This window comes from Oreochromis aureus, linkage group 4, assembly GCF_013358895.1.
Source record: "Oreochromis aureus strain Israel breed Guangdong linkage group 4, ZZ_aureus, whole genome shotgun sequence".
Classification (NCBI taxonomy): Eukaryota; Metazoa; Chordata; class Actinopteri; order Cichliformes; family Cichlidae; genus Oreochromis; species Oreochromis aureus.
In genome coordinates, this window is record NC_052945.1 from 14,344,452 (window position 1) to 14,369,914 (window position 25,463).

General features: G+C 40.3%; 2 protein-coding genes across 2 annotated transcripts; one reads left to right on the forward strand and one right to left on the reverse strand.

The window, feature by feature from the left end:
* Positions 1-7: 7 nt before the first annotated feature.
* On the reverse strand, positions 8-10,364 carry hid1a (HID1 domain containing a). Its single transcript, XM_031746014.2, has 19 exons — positions 10,023-10,364; positions 9,138-9,287; positions 8,111-8,281; positions 7,672-7,788; positions 6,875-6,981; positions 6,641-6,757; positions 4,373-4,580; positions 4,224-4,280; positions 3,989-4,129; positions 3,806-3,896; positions 3,563-3,714; positions 3,383-3,461; positions 3,109-3,273; positions 2,785-3,012; positions 1,458-1,609; positions 1,291-1,377; positions 1,096-1,187; positions 838-996; positions 8-745 (listed from the first exon to the last, which is right to left on the reverse strand). The coding sequence occupies exons 1-19, from the start codon at positions 10,086-10,088 to the stop codon at positions 682-684; spliced, it is 2,403 nt and encodes an 800-aa protein (XP_031601874.1). The 5' UTR covers positions 10,089-10,364; the 3' UTR covers positions 8-681.
* Positions 10,365-11,000: 636 nt separating this feature from the next.
* On the forward strand, positions 11,001-15,906 carry LOC116325193 (protein FAM104A). Its single transcript, XM_031746015.2, has 3 exons — positions 11,001-11,564; positions 12,004-12,121; positions 13,371-15,906. Exons 1-3 carry the CDS (start codon positions 11,548-11,550, stop codon positions 13,581-13,583), a joined length of 348 nt encoding a protein of 115 aa, XP_031601875.1. The 5' UTR covers positions 11,001-11,547; the 3' UTR covers positions 13,584-15,906.
* Positions 15,907-25,463: the final 9,557 nt, after the last annotated feature.

The following is a 25,463-nucleotide window of genomic DNA, read 5'->3' on the forward strand; positions in this document are numbered from 1 at the left end:
ACACCTCGAATTTCAGATTTTGCTTTACAGCACTGTCATACATAATGTGACCAATACAGAATTTGCAGATACATGTTATATATTAGATTTTTTTTTTTTTTCAGGACACTTTAAGGAAAATACAATTTCAGCATAGAACATTATAAGCATTTCTCAAAAATGAAACCTGGTCATATACATAAAAACATACAATCTGTCTCAAAATATAATCACATAAATTTCAACCACAAAAGACAACTCAAAAAGGTGCAAGTTCACTTTAAAGCATTTCAAGTACAACAAATAATATTGGAATGATAACGTTGAGCTATACAAGATATGTTACACATCTTTGAAAGTTAAACAATATTCCCTCTTTCACTTTTATACTGCTAAAATTTGCCTCAGCCCTTACCAAACACTCCAGTCATCTCAGTGCTTTGACAAACATTCTGCGGTCTTAAGGTTTGAAGAAATGTACAAACACAGTTGTTTATGGACACTAGTGATAATTCAAACACTTTCTATCTTAATATAGACAGAAATCTCTACTCCACTCATCTGAATGACTCCCCTGTCTAGTTTGGTTGTGTCAGAAGCAAGCAACAGGTTTACAAGGATAGTTTCAACACAATCAGGTTTCCCACAAAACCAGCAGATACTGAAGGGATGAAGAAGCCTAGTGTCATTTTCATTGATAGTCTACATCCTCTGGATCTCAAATAGTCGGACGTCAGTGTCATACCAGATCGGAGGATCAACATTGCTGAAACAGAACAAAAGAAAATAATGGATTTGTTTTGATTTGCTTTTGAGGATATCGGTGTCCATAATTCTCATCTAAAATGCCTAACTCACCGCAAATAAACGACGCCCCACATGTAGGTGCGAAACCACATGGCGGTGCCTGCGTTGGCCTGATATTTCCTAATGAGGATGGGGTGAGGAACCGGCAGCAGGCCCACTAATGTGCCATGCTGTAGAAACTTTAGGATCTCTGATTCATCTGTTAGACCCCTGCAATGAAAGACACAGTAGACATTTACAGCATTTTTAGTAATATATCAAAACTTGCTTTTTGCAGTCCAATCAAAGCTAAGTGAAGTGTTTGCATACTTGTCGATGCAGATTTTCTCCACCTGGGGCACCAGCACCTGTAGAAGTCTCATGATGGTCTGCAGGGGTAGCTTACACTTCCAAGAGAGGACCTGGGATAAAAGCGAGCAAATCTAATTTGAGTTCTCATTCCTCTAAATATCCAACGTCCAACAAAAACTCAATGAGAGGCTGAGAGCAAACCAGTATTCTGACCCATTCTGGTGTGGGAGCCCAAAAGGACGCTGATGATGCACTTGATAAACGTCTTCTCTCCATTTCTGCTTCAGTGTAGAAAACATCCTAATAGTGTGAAGAAATAAATTTAGAAATATCCTCTTTCCACTGGAGCAAACCAATACACCCCGTAAAAAGGCACTTACTTCACTGTCCCTGCCTGAGTTAGACTCCGTGTCGCTGGTCCCAGTAACTGCACTTTGGTCTGGGTGGACAGTGTTTGGGGAGTCTGTCTTTGGAACTGACACCATGGTGCCATCCTCTGATACTTGGGACTTCTCAGTCAGTTTATCAATGCCTACAGGAAACCAGCATCATAAATCACAGGACATTAGTGAATACTTTACAGATGTGTCTGGCGACAATACTTCACTTTTATAGACTTACCAAAAAATTAAATGCAACACCAACTAATTTTGTGTTGTAACTAAAAAATGCATAGAGACTAAATTAAAGACATATAAATTCAATCTGCTAGTTCTAAGGCAGTCATTTTCATGTGCATGATGTGCATATGTACATGAAATACATGACACTTTATTAGTTATACATGTTCAGCATCTTGTATCTAATGAGCTAATAACATGGCAGCAACTCAATGTATCGAGGCATGTAGACATGGTCAAAGCAACCTGCTGAAATTCCAACCGAGCATCAGAATGGGGAAGAAGGGTAGTTTAAGTGACTGAACATGAAATGGTTGTTGGTACCAGATGTGTTGGTCTGAGTAAGATTTACAGAGAATGGTCTAAAAATAGAAAAAATATCGAATGAGCAGCAGTTCTCTGGGTGAAATGTCTTGTTGATGTCAGAAGTCAGGAGAGGATGGCCAGACAAAAAACCCCTGTCAGCTAAGAACAGGAAACTGAAGCTACAGTTCACACGGGCTGATGGAAAAGCTCTTCCAAGTCTGCTAAGTCTCAATTTCTGCTGCTACAGTCAGATAGTAGAGACAAAATTTGGTGTGAACAACATGAACGCTTGGCACATTGTCGGCCCCTTATTGCAAACTGAGTATTGTTTAAACCCCACAGAGGACTTGAGTATTGTTAATGACCATATCAGTCCCTTTATGACCAGTGTACCAATCTCCTAATTGTTGCTTCCAGCAGGATAACGCTCCATGTAACGAATCTCAAATTATGTCAAACTGTTTTTTGAAGAAGATAATGAGTTGACTGTACTTGAATGGCCTCCACAGTCACCAGATCGTAGACCTATAGAGCGCCTTAGCAATGTGGTGGAACAGGAGATTCTCATCATGAATTTGCAGCCCATAAATGTGCAGTAACTGTGTGGTGTCATATCAATATGGATCAAAATCTCCGAGGAATGCTATCCTCACCGTTTTTGAATCGTACCATGAAGAATTAAAACACTTCTGAAGGAAAAAGGGGGTTAGGGTAATAAAGTGTCCGGTGAAGATATATGTATATGTATAATTACAACATTACCGTACAAACAACACATTACCTGGCATAGCAACCAGGCTGGCCTTCAGTGTACCGGGCTCCGCTGGCACTGCAGGGTGTGAGCCCTCCATGGATACAGTCTCTTGGGAGCTGGTGCGGGAAATGACGTCGGGTGACTTCTTCTTCCTTTGCAAAGCTTTCTGGATGGAACTGGGGTCAGAGGGCAGGTTGGCCAGCTGATGGAACACATTACGCTTGCGAATTATGGCATAAACCAGGTTGCAGTTTCCTGGGGAGAGAAACATGGACACTTGTGAAAATAATGTATCTCACAACAAAAGAACTCTATCTATCTATGCCTTGAATGTCTCCAGCTTTCTCTTACCATCAAACTGGTACTGGATAATGTTGTTGAAAGCCTCAAGAAGGAAAAAAACCAGGTGATGGTTCTGAGCTGCAGAGAACAGGAACCAGGTGGTGGAGAAGGCCTCCAGCAGGTGGAGCAGTTTATTAGCTGCTACCATTGACAGGCTCTTCAAGTAAGGGGAAACTGAAGGATAAGCAGGAGTATTAAAAGGGTGTGAAATAAAAACTGTAACAACTATTTCTCATGGCGTGGTTATGTTGAAAACAAAATCTGAAATAGAATGCGTATTCACCATTTACAATGATGGTTAGTAGGCAGTCAAAGAGAGGCTGGAGACGCTGGTGGCCTGTTGTGATTATCTTGTGAAACACCTAGAAACCAAACAGAGCCACAGCTGTAAAACTTCACTGTATTTGAATTAGTTAGCTATCAAGAAAACTCCCATTTCAGCACAGCAGCAGGTGTGTCTCACCACTATAAGGAGGTCAGCATGAGTCCCTGTGAACACCGGGATGTCCATAGGCACATGGAGAGAATAGGGCTTATTCAAGCGCACGCCAAAGTTTCTCTCACCGCTCAGCAACAGCAAAATGAACACACCAATGTGCATGAGTCCAACACGTGCTGCAGAAAGGACAAATCACACCAGAAATTGATAAATGCATGCTTCTAGTAGAGGTTTGTCGTGTGCAGTAAAGCAACTGAGGAGACTCACACTGGTCGGCCCGCGCATCATTCAAGTAGTACAGTATAGGAACCAGGATATCCAACACATCACTGCTCTTCAGGACAAAAAACAGGAACTTCTACAGTGGGAACACAAAGTAGATTGTGACGTCAAATGAAGGCACCTTTTAATGCATCGCCTTCCCAAAGAAGCCTCTATCTTTGTTCTAACCTTATTGAAGTCGCAAAGTTTCCAGAAAAGCACCAGAAGCTCCTGGTGGAACTGGATCTTCTTGGTGGAGTTAGGCAGGTAAGTCTGGGTCAAAGGGTTGGTCAGCAGACGAGCGAGGCCTTTCAGTACAAAATCAAAGTCCTACCATTGGGAGACCACAAAGATGCAGATTTTCACAATGCAATCTTTACAGTAATGATATTGGAGGATTTTTAAGAAACACTGATATGCATACCTCCTCTCTGTGAATCCTTGACAAATAATTCACAAACAGGTTTTCTGGTCCTGTAGACTGATCCAAACAAATTCAGAAAGATTTATTTGAATAACATTAAACAAATGCAATAAAGCCATCAAGTGTCTTTGTCACAGTCTTGAAGTTACCTCTTGTTCCTCTATGCTGGATGGAGAGGCAGGGGGGTGGGGAATCCCTCCATCATGCTCCAGTGTCACAATGAGGATCTGTACCGCCTGCTCCACCAGCTGCTCCCGGTAGTCAGAGAAGAGCAGGTGGTTGTACGGGATGCCATAACCCACCGGGTCATAAGCGCACACCACATTCAGGAGAGACGTGAATAGAGGCAGAGCATGTCTAGGAACAAACAAACAATGTCACTAAATTCTGTGTTACCAAAAAGGATCATGCCAAGGATCACATTTTAATGTGAATTATGATACATTGTCATTGCAAGGAAATGCTCTGTTTTGTTTTAAGAGAAATGCTGTTTTGTCAATTAGACAAAAGAAAGAAAGGAAGGCTGCACAAAGACTCTAGACAACCAAAAATCTTAATTTTGTAAGCAATCCACCTTTTATTTTTTGCAATTTTATTTACATCTAAGAGATAACTGAACCATGACACATCACCATGGTAATATAGCAAGGTGTATTTCACGAACACTGGGGGTTTTGTGACTGAGTTTGAGTGTTGTATTATTTTACTTTCAGCACTTATTCTTGGTTGGTTTCTTTATGTTTATACTCTCAGACCTTTTTGGTTTCTGAACAACTATTTGAATTCTTCTCATGGTAGTTTGTTAATATTTAGTTCCTCAAGTATTCGGTTTCTTTTCCCCCCTCTGTGTTCTTTGTATCCTGTTGTCAGCTCTTAGCTATGTGGTAGGTGCTTTTCTGTCTTGTTATTTCCTGCTTTATTTTGTCATTTGTCTCCTAGTGTCATGTTTTAATTTTACTTGTTATTCTGATTTAATTCAGCTGTGTCTCCCAGGTGTCTCCTCACTGCACCAATCACCCCTCTGTGTATTTATAATCATTATCTTCCTTTGTCCTTTGCCAGCCCGTCTGTGTTCTCAGCCTGTTCAGTCCAACCTGTTTGTTATGGTTCCTTGGTTTCAGTGGTTGATTTTCTGCTTTTTATTTCTATTGACTTATACTCCACTAGAAGAAAAGTCATTCCTATTTAGCAAGATTGACCTCTAAAGTCAGCATTTGGCTCCATCGCTACATTTATGTGTTTATGTGTGTGTGTGTGTGTGACATGGTAAAAAGTCAAAACCTTCTGTCAGTTCTACGGTTTACATATAAGGAAATGATTAAAACATATTCTAGTCCTTACTGTGTCACCCTGAGATGAACAACAGCATGACATATTACACTTTATCTTTATTTATTTATCAAAAACTGAAATAAAATTGAAGAAAATGCACCATTCACTAGCTTGAAGAACTGCCTTTATCAGCAATAACTAGAACTACTTGTTTTCTCTATGACTTTATCAGTCTTTTCCACCATTATGAATGATTTTTCACCGACTCTTCTTTACATGCATAACCCAGTTTCAGCCAAACTTTAGCTGTCAGACAGAAAAGTTCAGTGACTGCAAAGTGCCCAAGAAAACAAGCATAAATCATCACCCTTGATAATTGGTATGAGGTGTTTGTGCTGATATGCCTTGTTTGGTTCTCTGTAAATGTGGTGCTTTGCATGATGACCAAACATTTCTGCTTTGGTCTTGTTTGCATAAAGGACACTGATGTTTTCAGATGCAACTTTTCACATGCAACTTTTCACATGTAAGCCATTCTTTTTAGAGAGAAGATGCTTATTTTTTCTTTTATTGCTTTGAAACAACATGAACTTTTTTCTTTTTGAGTCTGACATGCAGCTTGGGTTTTTTTGCAGTTTCTATGAGCACTGCGCTGTCTGACCATTGGGTAAATTTGCTGGGATGCCCACTCCTAAAAAGACTGGTAGCTGTCTTGAATATTTTTCACTTGTGAATAATGTCTCTCGCTGTAAAACAATTGAAACGGCCTTATAAACCTTCCACTGCCAAACTATCTGTTTTTTTAGAGGTTCTCACACTTGCTGATGATCAGTTAATAAAGTATATTTGGTTAGCAGCACCTGGCTGCTCTTAATTCCCATGGAACCAGACAGGATGTACTTGGTTTTGTGACAAACAGCTTCGGTAGTCTGGTTTAAGTTGTGTTAAGTGATGAATGACATGCTGTCATATGTCATAGTTCATCTGAGGTTGTATTTACCTAATTTTGAGATGTGCTAAGGGTCATGTTTTTTTATCGTGTCCTGTGAGTAAAACTTTAGAATTGGATTTTAAAATTTGTGTACTTCTTCTTCTTTTTTTTTTATCATTGCTGTGTGTGTGGATGTGCTTTTATTTTCCATTACCTGTTTTCTGTTGAACAGAAAAATGTCACCCAAGGATTGAGGATAGTGTTGTCTGATGAGGGAGGGAGGTACATGGCCTCAGAGAAGCAGGTCAGTAATAATCTCAACAGTTCTGTCCTGAAGCATGGAGATTGAAAAGACAAAAAAAGGAAAAGTAAATTAAATCACACACACAAAAATAAGATTGCATTTTAGATTTTACCAGGCAGAGCTGCACACTTGAGGCCAACTCACCTATTCAGATCATGGATGTAGTTTAGAGGGGGCGACTGTGCAAATCCCACCCCTGCCTCCCAAATGTATTCACAGCTGTCTATGGACTGCATGCTCTCTACTGAGTCCTGGATAAAGTCACAAACACACACACACAGACGCACACACACACACAATCCAGTCAAATAGCTTTATAGCTACATTTCCTGGTCTTAGATTTGCAAAGTAACTTATTCAGTGACTTAGAATCAATTGTAGATAATGGGAAGATTGACATTGTCAAACATTGTTAACTCTTGGCAAGAAACAGTATATGAAACCTGATCTCTTGTATATGAATTCTAATAATCTGCCATTGCCATCCAGATTGTGGGTAGGTATAATTTGCTGTTGCTGTCACTTTTTATATAAAAGATAATTTCACTTTTGTTGCCATAACAGACTTTTCTGACATCTACCTTAGCATTGAAATTATTACATGAACAGCAATGGGGAGTTCAAAGTTACAGACTGAGCAACATTCTTTTCATACTCATGGAGAATTCTTCCTTTTGTCGCTGAGAGAGTGTCAGCCACCAGAACATAGCTCGGTGCTTCGGTTAAACTTGAGTGGCAGGTTAGTTGGGTAATCTTCGATCAGGAAGAAGGAAACAGTGCCTGAAGAAATATGTCTAACGTCTGGAACAATGTTAGAGGTCAAGGAATAAATGTTTGTGCCGCACTATTCTGTCAGCAGTAACTTCTTGTGCTGGATGGAGGTAGGATGACAAATTAATGACACTGGACTGTACCATGTCAGAAGGAAAGTTGTTACTCACGGGGCCCCTCTTGTGACTATGCACAGTGAAGTCAGGGCAGAAGAGGAGGTCAGCAATAGCCAGGAGCAGCGACTCGGCCAGTGGTCGAGCTCCTTCATCATCATCCAGCTCGTCTGTCTGAAAAAATGTGGAAAAAGTGGAATCTTTAAAAATATTTACATTTTTTTAAAGAAAAGTAAGAGAATACACCTTTTATATCTGGAATGAGGGAATTTAGCTTCACTGGAATAAAACATTCCCAATTTGGAAACCACAGGGCTTATCTATCATATTTTTTAGAAACAAACAATAATCAGACCCCCAATAATCAGACCCAGCCAATATAACTCCCCCAATAAAATTATGAATTATCTTGCTTAAATAGGCTGTTGATTTTCTTTACTCATTTCAGTTATTACCAGCAAAATAGTTCGGCACAAAGTTACGCCCATGCACTCACCCCAGCCCGCCCAGCACCAGGCACTGTAGACCAGAAAAATCCTCTCCAGTCCTGGTCCTCAAAGATGTAGGGAAGGATGCGGGTCAGGATGCGACAGCAGTTCAAGACTACCTGCTTTTCTTTCTCAGAGGGACAACCAGACTCTGCTCCCTGGACAAGCTTCTCCACGGCCTGAAGAATCCAGAAACATTGTAAGCAGATGATTATATTCGGTATGGAACATGACCTACATCTTCTGTACTGATATATGACACTAATCATTTAATTCAGTTTGATATTGTGTTTTAATTCAATTTAAAAGCAGTGAATATGCTTCATCTACACAGGTGCTAGATCTTATTTAATTAACGAGGCATTACCCACACAGCACACCTCACTAAACATCAAGGATCTATAGTTTTTTATAAAATATTTTGTAATAATATAATTATTTTAACAATGAAATCTTTCCAAACCAGAATGTCACCATGAGGAAAACAGCTATCCATCCATAATCATAGATCTTAATATGCAATCAACTACTAGTTTGGGGACATAAAGATATAACAGCAGTTATCAAGAGTCATGCTCATTTGTTTGTTAGGAAACATGGCACCATGTTAAGCACCAGCAGTCTTACCAACAAACAGACAAGCATACTTAATCTTTGTATCTGCAATTTTTGGACCTTTTAACAAAGATTTGCTTGGTGATTTATTATCTAAATTTCATCAAAAACACGCTGCAGACCGCGTCTAAAAATAAGCAAGAACCCCTTTGAACCTGCTCAGCTTTCAAGGGCTCTCATTCCCACCTCTTCATTTAATTATGCTGTGAGCCCCACTGTGTTTGTTTCTGACAGGCAGCTTCAAAACGGAAGCTGGTGGCTAGAGACGGGAAGCAACGGGAAAAGGAAGGGGAGGTGACTCATTTATTCAGACATCTAAGAGCCTGTGCAGGGCTCTGCAATCAAAATAAGGCACAGTTTCCAAACAACAGCATTCCATTATGTAACACAATATGCGGCGAGAGTTTATTTAATGCTTACTTTATAACAAAGGGTCGCTAAATTTGAGGGGGACTCCTCTCGAACAGCTCTTATCTCTGCAGCTGGCACCAGTGCAAAAACATCCTGGACCGTGGTGGTGGTGTCTGCCCAGAACTGATCCCAGAAGGCATCGTCTGTGGCTTCCACTGGCTGGAGAAAAATATGTGCACATTTCAGTTCCCTTTGAAGCAAAACTGAGCATTTAACGTCGGCCAGACGTTTTATTTTATTTTATTTTATTTACAACAGCCTTGATCTTGCGCTGCACAGCATTAAAATCGCATCTGACTCCTTTACCTTAATACAAAGGTCTACACGCTTATGCTTTCATGTGTTATATACATAATCAGAGCTCATGGCAATGTAAACACAATTGCTTGTTTTAGCAGCAGCGCAAACAGTATCTGTGACACTGACGGCACAGTCCACCTGCCGCATCTGCAAACGTAGTCCAGACCTACGTCATCACCTTTGATTTTGCTGTACGCCATAATGTATAATCATCTGACCTGAACGCGTACAGCATTGAGAAATCAAACAAGCAAAAAACAAACAAAAACAAATTACGGTGACAAAGCAGAATCTGTGACAATTTAATCCAGTTTGGTAAAAAATACGACACAGGCCTGTTTGCCGCGTTACATTCAGATGATAAATATTTATAATCTGCAAAATAATAAACAGACGTGACCCGAAAAGGCTGCATGCAACCCGAGATTAGTTTATTTTTATTTATATATGTATATATATTTTTTCTTTTGCTCCTGCGTCGCAAGCGTTATCCCTTCATCTCGTCGACGATGCTCCTCGGTGCGCCCACTGGCTCTGTCTTTTAACGATTTATTTAGTTGGATAGAATATACATATATACTACTCATAACCCACCTGTGTTTTGGTCGTCAGCTGGATAACTGCCTTCCTGAAGTTCAGTTTAGAGTCGGTGCTGCCCATTGCGGTTATTTGCCTTTATACACAGAAGGACCGCTGCTAATGACAATCCCTGATAATCTCACCTCCGTCCTTCGCTTGAGTCATTGGCGGAGACAATTTTTCACTCTATTGGCTGGCTGGGCAAGCAGGCTGCACTACAGACTGCAACTTCCGGGTTGAAAAGATGCCAGCCACTCACTTCAGAGTGGGTATTTTGTTTTAAGCCTTCTATCTGCCATACAACAGAAAATACAGTATAATACATGGCAACCTAATCTGCACGTCTACGCTTCAGTATAAAATATCCATAAGAAGGTATATGGGGAAATAGACTTCAGCTTATTGCTTTGTTGATTTGTTTCTGTTGAATAGTCTCAGCCCTCAAGACAAACATTATGACAATAAATGTGTTTGCAAATGGCGACATCCTATGGGGAAATTAATGTGGTATAAATGGGGTTGACTTGATTAGACGATGTATATTTTCAGGGTTAATGTGCTCTTTAACGTCAGTTCTTGTGTAGAACTTAATTCTCTGATTGCTTTGTTACTTTCGGTTACCACAGAATCCGGGAACATGTGGCAAGGGATTTGTGCATTTGACTGACATCGAACCAACAACCTTTTGCTTCTAAAGCGAATGTACAAAACTTCACGCTATAATTGCCAGAATACTGTTACCTTTAGGTGTTCTTCCTTTCAGTCCCGAGTCACCTTTACGCTTATATTTTTAACTTATGAAAAAGGAAAAGCGTGCATTACACAAGTTAGCTTTATTTTCTGTTGCTTATTTCTATTGCCCTTGTTATTAACCTTCACGTCTATACTGGTATATATATATGCTTTGTTCTCCAAAAAAACAAAGCCATGTGAGTTAGGGTTCGTTTTTTCCTAATGGTCTTTAAAGGCACCATAATTGGTCTTTGCGCAGGCGCAGTGCCATGTAAACACAACAGTTGCGGTTGGTTGTGCGTGTTATCAGTAGCAAGTATCGTTGGCTAGGTTGAGTTTGAACCCTAGTAATTTTATTTCGATTTAAGAGTGCAATAGTCCCGAAAGGGAGTAAAAATTGTACTGCGTACTGTAGTTAGCTAACATATGATAAGAGGATTCCCGTTAGCTTGCGGTGACGTTAGCATTAGCTTGGAACCAATGATAAAGCGCTTTAGGACAGGCTTGTTAACTACCTAGCTCGTCAACGCCTGATCTTTTTTGTTGTCAATTAACGTTACGTCGAAATTTTTGTGTGGTTTATCACTCTAACTGATGTCTTTGGCACTGTCACTGAAATGGAAAACTGTATCGCATTGTTATTCAGCGTAATTAGCTAATCAGGCAAAGTTAGCTAAACTAACAGGCCGTCGACTGACAGGAAACGAGCTCCGTTAACCAGCAAATATCGCCAGCCAGCCGGCTCCTCCTGTCTGCTCAGAAGAAAATAAAAAGAACCTCCTCGTTTAGGTTGCTCAAGTGTTATCATATGTTGACTGAAAGCAGGTGAGCTTGCAATTTAACACTATTTGAGTAGATTGAGTAGTGATTGAAGTAGAGTTGGCTCGACGTTTCCGTGGCCTTTGTTGCAGGACCCACGTAAAATGTTGAATATGCTAACAAAATAATCATGGTTCCAGCAGCTGTAATTGGTCACAGCAACTGTATTACTTTAACAACTGTAGTTCGGTAGGTCTGTGTTGTCTTCGAAGTGCCGTTGAGAATATACCCAGCTAGCTGGTCTTGAATATAACAATGGCAGCTTGCAGTGACTTTGCATAATAATCGTCATGTATACACTGTAGCAGGGATAAGTCATTGCTTTTAAATTTGCCTACTCTGCGATTAACTGAAGAATTAGGTCTCATATCTTGCTTATATTTGTTTTTAATAAGCTGGTGAGGCCACATTGATCTTTACCTATTTTGCCTTTCTACCTGAGCAGGAAACGGCAGCACAGTGGTGGTGATGAGGAGAATGGCCACCTGGTGCCCCAAGCCAAAAGGCAGACCAGAGCACATCCCCTCTCTCCTGAGCCTGGCCGTGATGCCTGGGACTCTGAGGTACAAGCGTTAACTGAAACTTGCATTAAGCCTGTTATTCAATTCATTTAGAAACTATAAAGGAAGTTAACATGATACTCACAGAAACCTGAATAGAAATGCAGTGCTCTGAATAAGCATTTCTTATTTTTTGCATATCATAAAGCAAATTTTAATATTATACAAAGACAACTGGTGTGAATACAAAATGCAGTTTTTAAATGATGATTTCACTTATTAAAGGGAAAAAGCTATCCAAACCTACCTGGCCCTATGTGAAAAAGTACATCTAATAACTGCTTGTGCCATCCTTTGAACCAAGCCTCACCGCAAGAAGGTCCTGAGTTCAATTCCCTTATCAGGCCGGGGTCTTTCTGTGTGGAGTTGCAGAATCAGAAAGACTTTATTTATCCCCAAGGGGCAATTAACATACAACAGAGCAGCATGACGTTGAAGATAAGGACAGGGCATAAACAGGCAATAAGAGTGAGATAATAAATACACAGAATATACAGTATGTACACAGATTACACAGTTTTGAAATTAAAGTGACTGAAAGGTGAATAAATAACTGTGAGTAAAGTGTCGTTTGCATGTTCTCCCCGTGTTTATATGGGTACTCCGGCTTCCTCCCATAGTCCAAAGACATGCAGTTAGTGGGGATAGGTTAATTGGAAATTCTAAATTGCCCATAAGTGTGAATGTGGGCACGACTGGTTGTCTGTGTCTATGTGTTAGCCCTGCGACAGACTGGCGACAGACAGGGTGTACCCTGCCTCTCACCTTAAGACAGACAGACAGATAAACAGTAGAGAATGGATGGATATGATGTTGATGAACAAATTTAATTTTATGGCGGTTGTAATGGAACTCAATCCCTCCAAAATGTTCAGCTTTTGTCTCGTTAGTCCACAGAATATTTTCCAAAACTTTCAATTAAAGATATTAAGATTAAAGTTCATTTAAAACATGTATTTTGTATTCACTCAGGTTATCTTTGTCTAATGTTAAAATTGGTTTGACCCGAAACATGTCAGTTTTCCAAATCTGCAATAAAAGAAAACAATAGGTGCACTTACTTGCACCCATAATGTCACTGCGCAGTTGAAACTGTTGTAAAACTATGACTATGTTTGTTCCTTAGTTTGAAATATCCCTTGGTTTTCCTGTATTAGTCTGTGTACGTGTGTTATTTTAACTTTGTAGTATTTAATTTTATTTTTAGTCATTTATGAAGCTATGAATGGTAATGTTAATATCTGCATTTCAGTCATCCAACAGTGAGAGCAGCAGCAGCATCAGCAGTCCTGAACGTGCAGCTGGGAGCTGCGTCAGTCAGTGTGCTCAGGGCCCCTACAGTCCGCTTAGTGTGGGCAACTCTTTGGAGCCCATGAACCCAGTGTCCTACCTGCATATCAACCGCATCCTGAAGGAGGCCCACTTCCAGAGCCTTCAAAACCGAGGTCACCTGAGAGACACATGACGACATAGCGTCCCTCTGTCTGCCGCCAGAGGACTGAAGCCCTGAGACAAGTATGAGCATCACATGCTGAATCACTTCACACAGCTCTTCCCCACCCATCTCCAGTAACTGTGGTATGTCACAGCTCTATAGATGTGTGGATGGAGACCAGCATCTGGTCATGTATCTGAGGATGGTTCATCATTAAAATTAATCATAATGATAATCATTTTAGCAATAATAACTGTGATCAACAACCATTCTTTTGATCCACTTATTTTCCGACCAGTCTGGTTTACGTGCTTCTCCGGGAGCCTTGTTGTGACTAGATGATGATGATGATGAATCCATGTATTTTGTCTTAAATGTTGTGTGAAAACAAAACGAGCTGCCGAAGTGGCACCGTACACAATTTTAGGCTGGTCAGTGTGACTGCTTTAGGCTTCTAGTAGGGTAATGGGGGTTGTAAAATGCTGAATCAGATGTCTGTGTAAGTACATAGACCAGTCTCAGGGAGGATTTGCACTTGTCTTGGACTGCTCATTTGCTTTCATATTCAGACAGGGACTACTTCATGGGGGGCTGTAGACCATGGGTGTTAACTTGGCAAAGGACGAGATGTTTTCAACCCTTAATTAGTAAATCAGGTATCTAAATGTTTTGTAAATGCATCTCAATCAAACGTGTTAGTTGGGTCACAGAGAAGGTCACATTTTTGAAGGATTGATAACACTCCACCACAGAGAATTTCCAACAGTTTGACTGGTAAAATATTTTCAGTGCGTTCATTCTTGTGTTCATTTTCACATAGTTTAATTTACTTCTGATTTTGACATTTACCATGTGTGGATCACTTGAATCATATATTTGGTTAGTTCATGTTAATAATAACAAGATACTGAATTTAAAAAAAAAAAAAAAAAAAAAAGATGGACCAGTGCTTTTGCTTTTACTTTTTTTTTTTTTTTTTAAATTCAGTACCTTGTTATTTTAGTTTGAAAGCCAAGTCACTGCTAAGCAGCTAGCCCCACCTTTTTTCTGCTAGCTGGGAAACCGTCAGCTGCCTTCAGTGAGTCTGTTATCCCAAGAAGGCTTTTTTCTGGCTCGGTAAGAAATCAGGTGTAAGCTGAAAGGTCACTTCAGCCAGAATCTGCAGCAGATGCAGAAATTGTACATGTTTCATAATGCAAAGCTTAGCAGACTTGCAGATCAGAACAAGAACCAACATCTTTAGCTGTAGTCCAATTCAATGGCGTTTAAGTCCATTTGTGGAACGTGATACGTACTGGAGAGGCAGGGAAATGACATGAAAACCACCAGAATAGCCTCCTGGCCAACATGGGAGCTAGGCTAAGGTTGGTAATTGCAATTAGACCTAAAATAATATAGCTATGTATTGCAAGTTTTTGAAAGTTATCTGATAAGATTGGTCGATCACTCAGCCCTTAATGCAGACTGTGAATCATCTATAATAAGGTGCACTTGTAATTATAATGTTACTGTTTTAAATAACGACTGGATGAAGCCATTTCCAAATGAATATAATAACAATCAAAAGGGACAGTGGGAATGCTCTTATTTGTCTATATTATGTTTTTTCTTATAATAATGACAATAGAGACTGGTTGGTATAAAATTGAGTGGACAAAGCTGACTAACAAAAACACAAGAGTACTTTGATTATTGTGAGTTGAGCTCAGACGAAGTAAAGATAATTTTAGTGTTTTGTGACCATGGAAAAGTGATCCAGTATGAGTTACCTTTTATCTTGTGACCACAAAGAGAAATCCAAACAGTAATAACACCCATTAGCTCTACAGCCTTCCAGATGTCTTACTTTCTCAGTTGTTTTTTTTCTTTCCTTTATTGTACAGGGGGATGGTGCATTTGAGGGACAGCTAGTTGTTTCTGTCCAGACAGAGTTGCAGTGCAGCCTTTTAGGTTTAAAAAAAAGAAAAAAAGAAAAAAAAAAAAAGGCTTGTACTGCAATTATTACTGGAGCCACTAAAGAGCAGATAGTTTTTCTGCCTGTGAACTACCATTCAGATATTGCTGCATGAGTGTCCCTCTGCACCAAACATCCAGGTGGGTTTCTAACATCCTGTTGGGATTGATTTATTTGAATCATTGTCCCAGGAGTAAACTCAGCTGTGGTTTTTGTTTTATTTTAATTTTTTTTTTAACTGTCATGGCAGAAATGAAAGCCTTTTGAAGATGTGGTTTATTTTTGTTCAATTTTATATTTTTTCTATATTATATTTAGTAATGTACATGATATTAATGTGGCACTGATTCTTTTGTGAATATCCCCTCATTTCATAAATAAAATTTATTGTTTTTTCAACAGTTGTCTTTCTTTTTTTGCTCTTGGTCACCAAATGTTTTATGGTTTCCAAAGTAATGATGTCTTTTGGTTTGTTGTTAATATATCAACTCTTAATTTTCAGTACGAGAAGGAATGTTTTCTGTTGGCTATTCATGCTGTCAGGTTTGCTCATTGTGTAAAGTCTATGCATACAGGTATCCCATCTATCCACTTTTTATTTTTTTTTCCTCCAGTAATGAATGGCTCCCCATGCACTGAGACCATCTTTAATGAGACATGACCTGTGTCTAAGGGAAGCACAATGAAAGGTTTCTTTAATTAGCATGCTATGTGTCCTTGTCACAGACACAGTAATAGATTACATACATTAATGCACCACATGTAACCACGGTTACCTTACTGGCTACTGTGGGTGCTCATTACTTGCCTCCTTTGATTCACCCACTCCACCTCTGCTAAATTAGAGATGACAAATGGGTTAGAGATGTTCCCGCATTGTGCAAACATACCTCTTTCCGCAGGTGCATGACTTAACTAACATACAGCAACATACAGCCTTTCATCTAAGCATCATCATCTGAAGTATATCTGAATATCCTCTTGTAGGATTTAATTTCTTTTCCCAATATGTATGAGGGGGGAAAGAAACCTATTAAAGAAATATTGCATCTAAAAATGAAGATCAAGCAAGACATCAGTAGGTTCTCTTTAAGATGATGATATAAAGTAATAAACTGTAAAAGGTACAACAGCTAAAATTGGCCAAGGGCTGTTTTTATTTTAACCAAGTGTGAAATTATTTATTTAATTATGAATTAATCTAACTTTTATGATCCTGTTTAACATTAAGTGTCATTGAAGTGTTGCGAAAGCCCAAAGGCTGCTCCTGCACCAACCTGCCATTCAAACAACCCCAGTAGGCTTGAGTGTGCATCCCAGTCTGTGTGCTGTGGAAGCGGCAGATGTTCTAAGCACAGATGTTCTCAAACAGAGCAGCAGAGGGCAGCACACTCTGTTAGCTAGACAACGGTGTTTCTTGGAGTCTGAAACTCATAAACAGTAAACAACTCCACAGCAGGATCAAGACATGTGAGCTACATAGAAGATATTTATCTTTAATCTGTTGTTACATAGAAACACACACACATACACACAGAGTCCTTTCCTTTCAGCACACAGATATGAAGGTGGGCGATGATGAATGGCTCCCATCAGTTGAGTGGAGAGGCAGGAGAGAGTTAAATGCACTGTCCTTGTTCTGCGGTCTATGTATGCGCATACATTGTTATATTTTTACCATGGCCAGCTAAAAAATCTGGGTTAGTCTATGGCTCCTTTTCTGTGTGTCCTTTCGGCTGATTCCCATCTCGCTTTAAAGGTGAATGCACGGTGAACACCAGTTACACACAACAGTGCAGGCAAACAGAGAAACCTGTGCATGTTTTACATTCATCAGTGTCTGGTTCACCTTCAGTTTCAAGATTTGCAGATACTGAAGCTCCCGGAATGATCTAACCAACATTGTTCTAAATAATGTTCACAGGGCAGTCCCTCAAGTAAGGGGCATTCAGCTGTATATATATTTATACGTATAAGTGTAAGGACTGAAAGAACATGAGAAAAGACAGAAAAAGTCTGTGTTAAGCTGCTGTGGTCACCTTTGACTCTGTTTGCCAGATTCTGGCTGAAATGTATTTGGGCAGCTGTTGCCTGGCATGAAATGGTGATTGGGTTGGCATCAAGTATGGTGTTTTCCTTCTCCAGCCAACACAAACATCTGCTTTGCCTCCCATCACCATTTCGCCCGATATCAAACAACAAAGCTCGCCTGCTCTGCTGCCCCCACGGCCATCCTAAGGATTAATGACCCACCGAGCACATTAGCAGTGCCCTATTGCCCCTGCCTGGCTGGGGCTGGGAACAAGGAAAGCCAGGACAGGCAAACAAGGAGAGGGAAGGATTAGTGGTCGGGATGATAAAGTACTTTACAGGTCAGGAATCAAGATGAATATATTTTCAGGTGATTGTGAAATGTTGAGTATTTTCTCTTTATATGCTTGGCATTGATCAATATTTTTACTGCCAGAGTAAAAATATTGCAATATCTGAAAAAAACAACACAGCAGCAGGGAAAGTCATCTGAGGATAGAGGTCGTTAAAATACAGAATGTATGGCTACTAAAGCACAGCACTCAGGCTAAAACGACTTGCTCTTAAGTAAAAACAAAAACTAAGGATCTTCTTCCTTCTCCTTTATGAGCTGACCTGCACTGCTCCTGTGAGTGCTCACTCTTTCCTAAATGCTGCTGTCCGGGTGTGGACGGTAGGGCTGGATTATCTCAGTGACTGTAGCCTAAACATGCAGCTCCAATGCAGCTGAGACACAGTCGTCATTTTCCCGAGCAAAAGAAATCACAGTCCGGCCTCTTTCTATAGAGCTCTTTTAAAGCTTTGACCGGACTGACCAGACAAGGAAGATAACCAGCTCCGCATGCTTGGGTCGCTGTCTCCAGTCCACTTTATGGCCTCCCTATTCAATTTCACACAATACATTCCACGGGCAATGTACAGTTTAAGCTTTTCATCGCACAGCCGAGTCTGGGCCCCAATCGGACACTATAAACGTTCATCCCAGGAAAGAGTTCTGTGTGTCACATGCACGCTGCAGCTGTTCCTCCTTTTATGGATGCTTAGGAGAATATTCACCCACGCTGTCTTGTATTTGTAAAATGTGATGTTTACGTGGTTGCGTTTTGCTCTGTTGAGCTGTCAAAACTTGCAGGCTTTCAACCCAGAGAGCTCTGCAGAGAATAAGTGCAATAGTTTAGAGAGTGTCATGCTAAGTGGGACTGTTTAGGGTTGGCTGGGTAGAACATGCACTCAGCACACCACCATATAGACTGCTGTTTTCTAAATGGACCCTATTAACTGAATGGAAATGGGCTGCACTCAGGCCTGCGTTGTTAGTTCAGAGAGGACAAGCTACGCGGCTCACGCAGCCTGGTGTCGTCTCAACACGGCTGACCTGCCACACTGGCATGTTTCATCACCAGAGGACCGATATGGCGCCGCTCGCAGCCACCAAAGGGCAATTTGTTGCATTTGGACTATAACTGTCAGGAAGAGATATACCCTCACTTAAATAGCCGCCCATAATCTGCCCCTCTCCCTGTATTATCCTAATTGAACCCATGGGCGGCCAACACCATCAATAGCTGAGCTCATCTGCAAATTAATAAAACATGGGCCTTCACCAACTCTATGTCTGTGATAGAGCTTGGAGCTACTTAGACACACTAAAGGAGAGAGTGTTTGTGATTTTTATTTGGAGAAGAAATGGAAGTACAATAAAATGTTCTCATTTTGTTTTCCAGCGGTGATGAGCACAACTTCTTATGGCTCCCATGGTCAAACATGCATTTCCTAATGAGATCCTTTATCTTCTTCTCCTTCCAGTAATGGAAATGCCTATGAAAACCATTATACACCACTTACCTAAACATCATTGTGGTAGTTACCTTGTCATACAGTGATGCTAGATCACAGATTGCAGGTTCCAGCTGATTCAACAGGTGATACGATGTTCTGTGTTTTTTCCTCACTGCTGATGTGAGACCACATATGCCTCGGTCAGGACTGAGACATGCTGGCACCATCAACAAGTGCCACATCAGCGCAAGTACAGGACGGCGGGGCTTTTGACTAGTGTTTATTTTGACTGTCTGGACCGAAGCCCAGCGTGATGTGGGAGACGACGAGAGAGGTGGTCATCATAATAAGACCTGCTTCTTAATAACAACAAATCCTCGAGGACACTAAGAAAACAGCCCGACGTTATTAAAGACATCTATCACATCTCGTGGGCCGTTAATCACTCAGTCACCATCGCTCCCTCCACCTCCTTTCGCCACTGATGATCACTCTTCTCCCGAGTGTGCAACCAAGGCCACAGTGACCAAACTTTCCTCTTCTTGCTCTTTTTTCAATCCCATGCAGCTTTCTTCTATGTAGCACAAGGACCTTTGTTTTCACACACACAAAAAACCCACAGCAAAGACTTTCAAAGACTTTGACCTCCCACCGGTCCCCGAAAAGGAAGGCCAGGTCCAAAGTGGCATCACTCTCTGAGGGAAAACAGTACTCCTCCAATATCAACACAGCGTACCTGGCCTTGAGTGCACCTCAAAGCTTTTGGTCTATTCATGGGTTTATTTTACAGAAGAGTTAGTGTGCACTAAAAAAAAAAAAAAAAAAAAAAAAAGCCTCTTGGACATAAAGAAAGGAATGCTGTAAAAGCTGCAAGGCCATGACAACTTGATGAGCCATCAAGACCGACGCTGAGCAACCACAAACATGGATAAAAACGGCTGACATCACAGGGCTTGCGTATATGGAGTCATGGATATATGGACAAAACAGAAAAACAAACTGACTCCCCAAAGAAAACAGAGCAAGTAATCCTTGGACAGAGCATTGTTTGGGCACGCTCATGATTGTTGAAACACCTCAATGTTATTGTGAATGATGGGGCATGATTGTCTATGCTGGACTGGTTACAAGGTGAGGGGGTGTAAAAACATGAGTAACCATTAAACAAGGAAGGGTTCCCACAAAAAAATATACACATGTATGAGAATGTTTAAAGTTTTTAATTACATCCATAAGAATGAAGAAAGGTTTTTCAGAGTATAAGACTCATGTCATAAGTCTTTGAGTTAACTGAATCATACTAAAAAAGGATGGGTAGAGTTAACACATAGTAAAGTGCATTTTTGCTCAACTTTCTGACGCTATTCTTGGCGATTTCTGCAATGTTTGACTTTATTCCAGTGAAATTTCAGGGAAAATATCGTGCCTTTAAAGGAGTCTCTAAACCATCCACTGCCTCATTTGGCTGTGAATCCAATGTGGGAAAAACAAACTTGTAACTTAAAAAAAATCAAAAATCAAATCTAGATTTGAAACAAAAAGCTTACATTACAAACCAGAGGTGAGACGTTTAAATAAAGTGGATATTCAGAGATGGGAATGGTGGTTGTAAAGGATACTCGCTTCAGGCAATGGAGGGTCGGATGTATGGGTGGATGTGGATGATGGGAGTTATACAACACACTGACACTCTACACCAAAGGTGAGTTGCTCTTGAGCAGCAACTGAAATATGGTGAAGTTGTAACTCATTTTATAACTCAAATGCTTTGTTATGTCCATAAAGTTTTTGGATGTAACAAAGCATGTATGGTCAAGCTAGTATGGTCAGTTCTGGCTGCAGGAACCCAATGTGGAATCCAAAACAAATGGGTTGCAGGATGGTGGCTGTGTCAGTCTTTTATACACAGTCTGTGCTAGCATACAAAGTAATTCAGACATTTTAGTTTGAAATGCACTTTTTCCCCTAGCTGACTTGATTTCAGATTTCTAAATCTTGCTGTGATTTCAGGACTGAAAAGCCAAGCCAAGCCAAACTGCAGTTCCTCTAATGGCCACTTGACTCTCACTAGTTGCTTTAACAGCATGAAGAAGTATAATATATGTTCTTAGCCTACATGGGTAGTTTCCTCCATCACAACAGCTGTACAATTGAAGAATGTTTTGATTTGTGGACTAAAGGGGATGGTCCCTTGATTGATAGCTGTTCTAACATACCTACTCTAGCTAACTGCTCTCTGCTGTAGGCCTAAAATCTACTGAATTGTCCACTGTGAGTTTAAGCTCTACCTGGCTTTTGGAGCATTTTTAATTGAATGATCTGATACATAATATAGCTTGCTGTGTGTTCTTTCACCAAAGAAAGCAGTGAGTGTGTCCATGGACAAAGTATTTTTTGGCACTGCACATGATTGCTGAAACGCCTAAATGTCACTGTGAATGATGGTGCATAATTGTCTACAACCTGTTCAATCTTCAGTTGTGGTGAGTGAAATTCTAGTATTTTGTTAGCATGTAAGCACTCATTAACTGATCTGAATGTATTTGCCTTGCACCCATGCAGATTATGAGTACAGCTAGCTAACATTAGCCGATATCTTGGTGCTAAGGCTTTAAAAGGGAAATCTAAAACCAGTGGGTGACATCACAGTGGCTGTGTCCATCTGTTACAGAGTCTGTGATTAATCTCCACAGACTCCCATGTTAAAATGCCCAACTTTACAACAAACTCGGCTGTTTACATTGTATTAAGGCTTGAAGTTGTGCACTTTTAGAGGGATGGACACTTGTGTGACAAGTGGCACTGACTAGGCCCAGCTGTCTATGAAGTATTGCCTCAGCATGTTTGATTTTCTTAGCTGGACCTCTCAGCCATTCACAATATTATTGTACTCTATGCTCAATATTCCATTCAGTTAAAAATATCATCAATTTTACTGTTTTTTTTTTAACAGCGGGAGATTAAAAAATATTGACATATTCACTTTGCTATAGATCAAACAAAAATAAGTTAATCTGTAGTACTAGTAAGTGTACTCTGTTCCTTTTAAACACAGCCAGATTATCTATTTGACCCTGCTTTGAATCTTCATCCTGCGCAAAGTTGTTAGGTCTAGCTTCATATTTTTCACACAAATGTGACAATATTGATTTTTCACATTTAATACTACACCCAAAAAAAGAGAAAGAAAGAAGAAGAAGCACATTTCACAAAATGTTGGGTTCTGTGTGTGAACAGCACCCTTCTTTCTGACAATCCCACATTTCCTGAAATGATAATAGGTGTTCAGACTGTCTAAGACTGTTTGAAATAGTTTGCACAACTACATTAAAATCCTCCCTACAGCTTTGTGCATTAATAATTTAGCGCTCCGGAAGGGGCCATTCTTCATAAAGATGACTATTACTTTTGATTCCTGAGTAGTAAATTTTACAGCTGATACTTAAGTGCAACTTCTTCTGTAAGGTTGCACGTGTATTGTCGCAGTAAATTTAATTCCTAGGACTCGAATAGGATCTACCAAGAATGCCAGAAAGAAACATAATACCTTTATTTCTTCAAGTGTGGTCTTTAAAACAGCGCAGTATCATGCACTGAGCTGTCCGGTTTCTATTTAATGATTTACTCCCTCGAAACTTCAGTGGAAACATAATATTTTACATCCCTCTGAATGTCTTGTGTAGTGCAACAGAACGTAATGTCGACTTTCATTACTGGAATTGGAGTTTTTCAGAGAGTACAAGCTGGAGTTTGTCCAGACAGGGCTGTTGAAATTTGCTGTGTTGATTAACATAAAAAAAAAAAGAAGTCACTCACTGTCGCTGTCACTGCCCATAAAAAGTCGAGCCCAAAGGACATTAAGTAGAGGATTTATGGCCCCTATATATTTGAGTGGAGGGCTGCTAAACCTTGTGAAGTCTCTCTTGGCGCGGTAAGGTTTTGCTTTCTCTGTCTCGCTCTGTTGGTTTTTTCCCTGTTGCTTCAGAGTGCCTACAATTTCCCTTTCTTTATTTTCATTGGCATTTAAAGAGCACAGCGCTCTGTTGAATGTACTCATTCAATAGTGAGCTTTTCAACACAGACATACACACAGGGATACATTAGAACACAGACCCGTGTACACACACAAAGAACGAAGCCATGCGCATGCAGAGAGTAGACCCTGACTTTCCTGCTCAATGCCACATGACGTTGGAACCCAGCGAGCATCAAACATGCACCGGCTCTGAAAGCATTTCTACCTGTCTGTGTTCGTTATTGTTGGGGGGGCATTAATTGATTGGCTTGCTTTCTGTTCCCGTTTGTGAAGTGGATTTAGTCCTGGCTTTATGAAGGTTGCTGAAATCTATTCAGACCATTCTCTTTGCCTGGTGGAGCAGAGCACAGCGGTGGAGCAGCCGCTGTCTCCAACTTTATTGGTGGAAATTGCCCTTGCACTTTTTAATCTGCCATCTCCCGGGGTCTCATAACACTTTATGGCTTTATATGTCTCATCAGGTTTTATATTCTACGATCATACAAAAGATGACTTTCCGCTTTTTATGTCTTTGATCTCCTTTTTGGCTTTTCAGTCACATCAATTTCTTTTTTTCTTCGATATTTCCAGCTAAACGAGTGGATGATGTTATGGGGCCCTAAGAGGAGTTGAAGTATTGTTTTTACACTTCAGTACAATAGTTAAAAAAAAAGATGTGCATGTACCATTGCACTAAAATAGAAAGAAACATGCCTTTTATGAATGTTGTACGTGCGTCAGTATGGCTGAACTGATGAATAGAAGCAGTCACATGGGGGAGATCAAACTGTGTTTGTACAGCTACAGTTTATGATCTGTTTTTTTTTTTATATACACACTTCAAACTATGTTCCAGTAATTAAACATTTAGCTGTTTTTCTCTCCCATAAAACAGCCCACGTGCACCTCGAGGCTATCAGGATCATCCATAATTCTTAGAGGGAATAATTGGAGAGAGAAATTGTCAGGATCAAATCATCAAAAATAGTGACATTACTCACTTTGACTCATATAAGCTGCAGCTTTCTGTGCATGCCTTTTCCCCCCCCTTCTTCTTCTTTTTTTAACACACACACACACGGTAACAGCTCATGCAGATGGTTCTATAGTCACATCTGGCAACAGCTGGAGTTGTGGGCACATCTGTTCCATCCTAGGTGGAGACAGAGTGGGATTCTGCTGCTTTCAAACTGACCCTCCTTTACATATATTCACTTTTCAATCCACTGCAGCAACACAACAGCCAAAATCCTACACCAGCGGGGCTCTCGTACTTTCCCCCTATTCAGACAGAGCAGTCTATTAAGCTCGCCCAAGGGGAACAAATGTCTGCTCAAATCACATACTTTACACTCTCACACGCATTGTTTCCTCCTCTTTGTTTTCTTCGTCGTGTGACTTCGCTGATTTTTCTTCCTTTTGTTCTTTTATTTTTCTCATTTCTGTCCCCCTCACTTCTTTCCCTTCCTTTTCATTTTCCTCCCCCACTTTAATAATATGTCCACATATTATCAAAGTGGCTGGTGACTCGTAATTAACTGCGTGGAACACATACAGCTAGATGTGTGTGGGAGACACAAGATAATTTCTAAAGCAGCGAGGGTTTGTGGTCATTTCGTCACCGCCGTTTGATGACATCTTGCCATTGGAGCTAACTCTGCATCTCCAAAAAATAAAAAGCCCAAACAAAATAAAAACACATAAGTTCTGTGCAGTTTTTAAACTAGACTGAAAAGATGCAAATAATTAGATCTGAATAAAAATGTGGAAACTCATACACAGTTCAAGACACATGACCTGTCTCTTACTCGTTTAATTTCACTCCCCAGATCTTTTTTCTGGAGAGATCCATGAGACCCATTTCCTTTCTCTTCCATCACCTCCCACTACTCTACATCTTACTTTTTACTTGCCACATTCTGCAATCAATCTGGTGTTCATTTTATCTAATGAGCTCACTAGGTTGTCTTAAGCAATGGTGATTGATAATAATGGCTTAGAAATGTCTCATTGATTCACTCCTGTATCAGACCAGTGAAGTAAAGGCTCTCTCTTCATTAAAATCATAGGTCATCAGCTGAACGGTCTCTCCCACAGTATGTTTTGCCTCTATCGGGTTGGCGGATCCTTT

What these genes read in the sequence shown, in the direction of transcription:
- hid1a (XM_031746014.2), bottom strand. Translation starts at nt 10,088, where the DNA reads ATGGGCAGCACCGACTCTAAACTGAACTTCAGGAAGGCAGTTATCCAG. An exon ending in AGCTGACGACCAAAACACAG is followed by an intron (nt 9,288 to 10,022) that starts GTGGGTTATGAG and finishes ATTTTTCTCCAG; the next exon opens with CCAGTGGAAGCCACAGACGA. An exon ending in ATAGTCACAAGAGGGGCCCC is followed by an intron (nt 6,982 to 7,671) that starts GTGAGTAACAAC and finishes GACTTTATCCAG; the next exon opens with GACTCAGTAGAGAGCATGCA.
- LOC116325193 (XM_031746015.2), top strand. An exon ending in GTGATGCCTGGGACTCTGAG is followed by an intron (nt 12,122 to 13,370) that starts GTACAAGCGTTA and finishes TCTGCATTTCAG; the next exon opens with TCATCCAACAGTGAGAGCAG.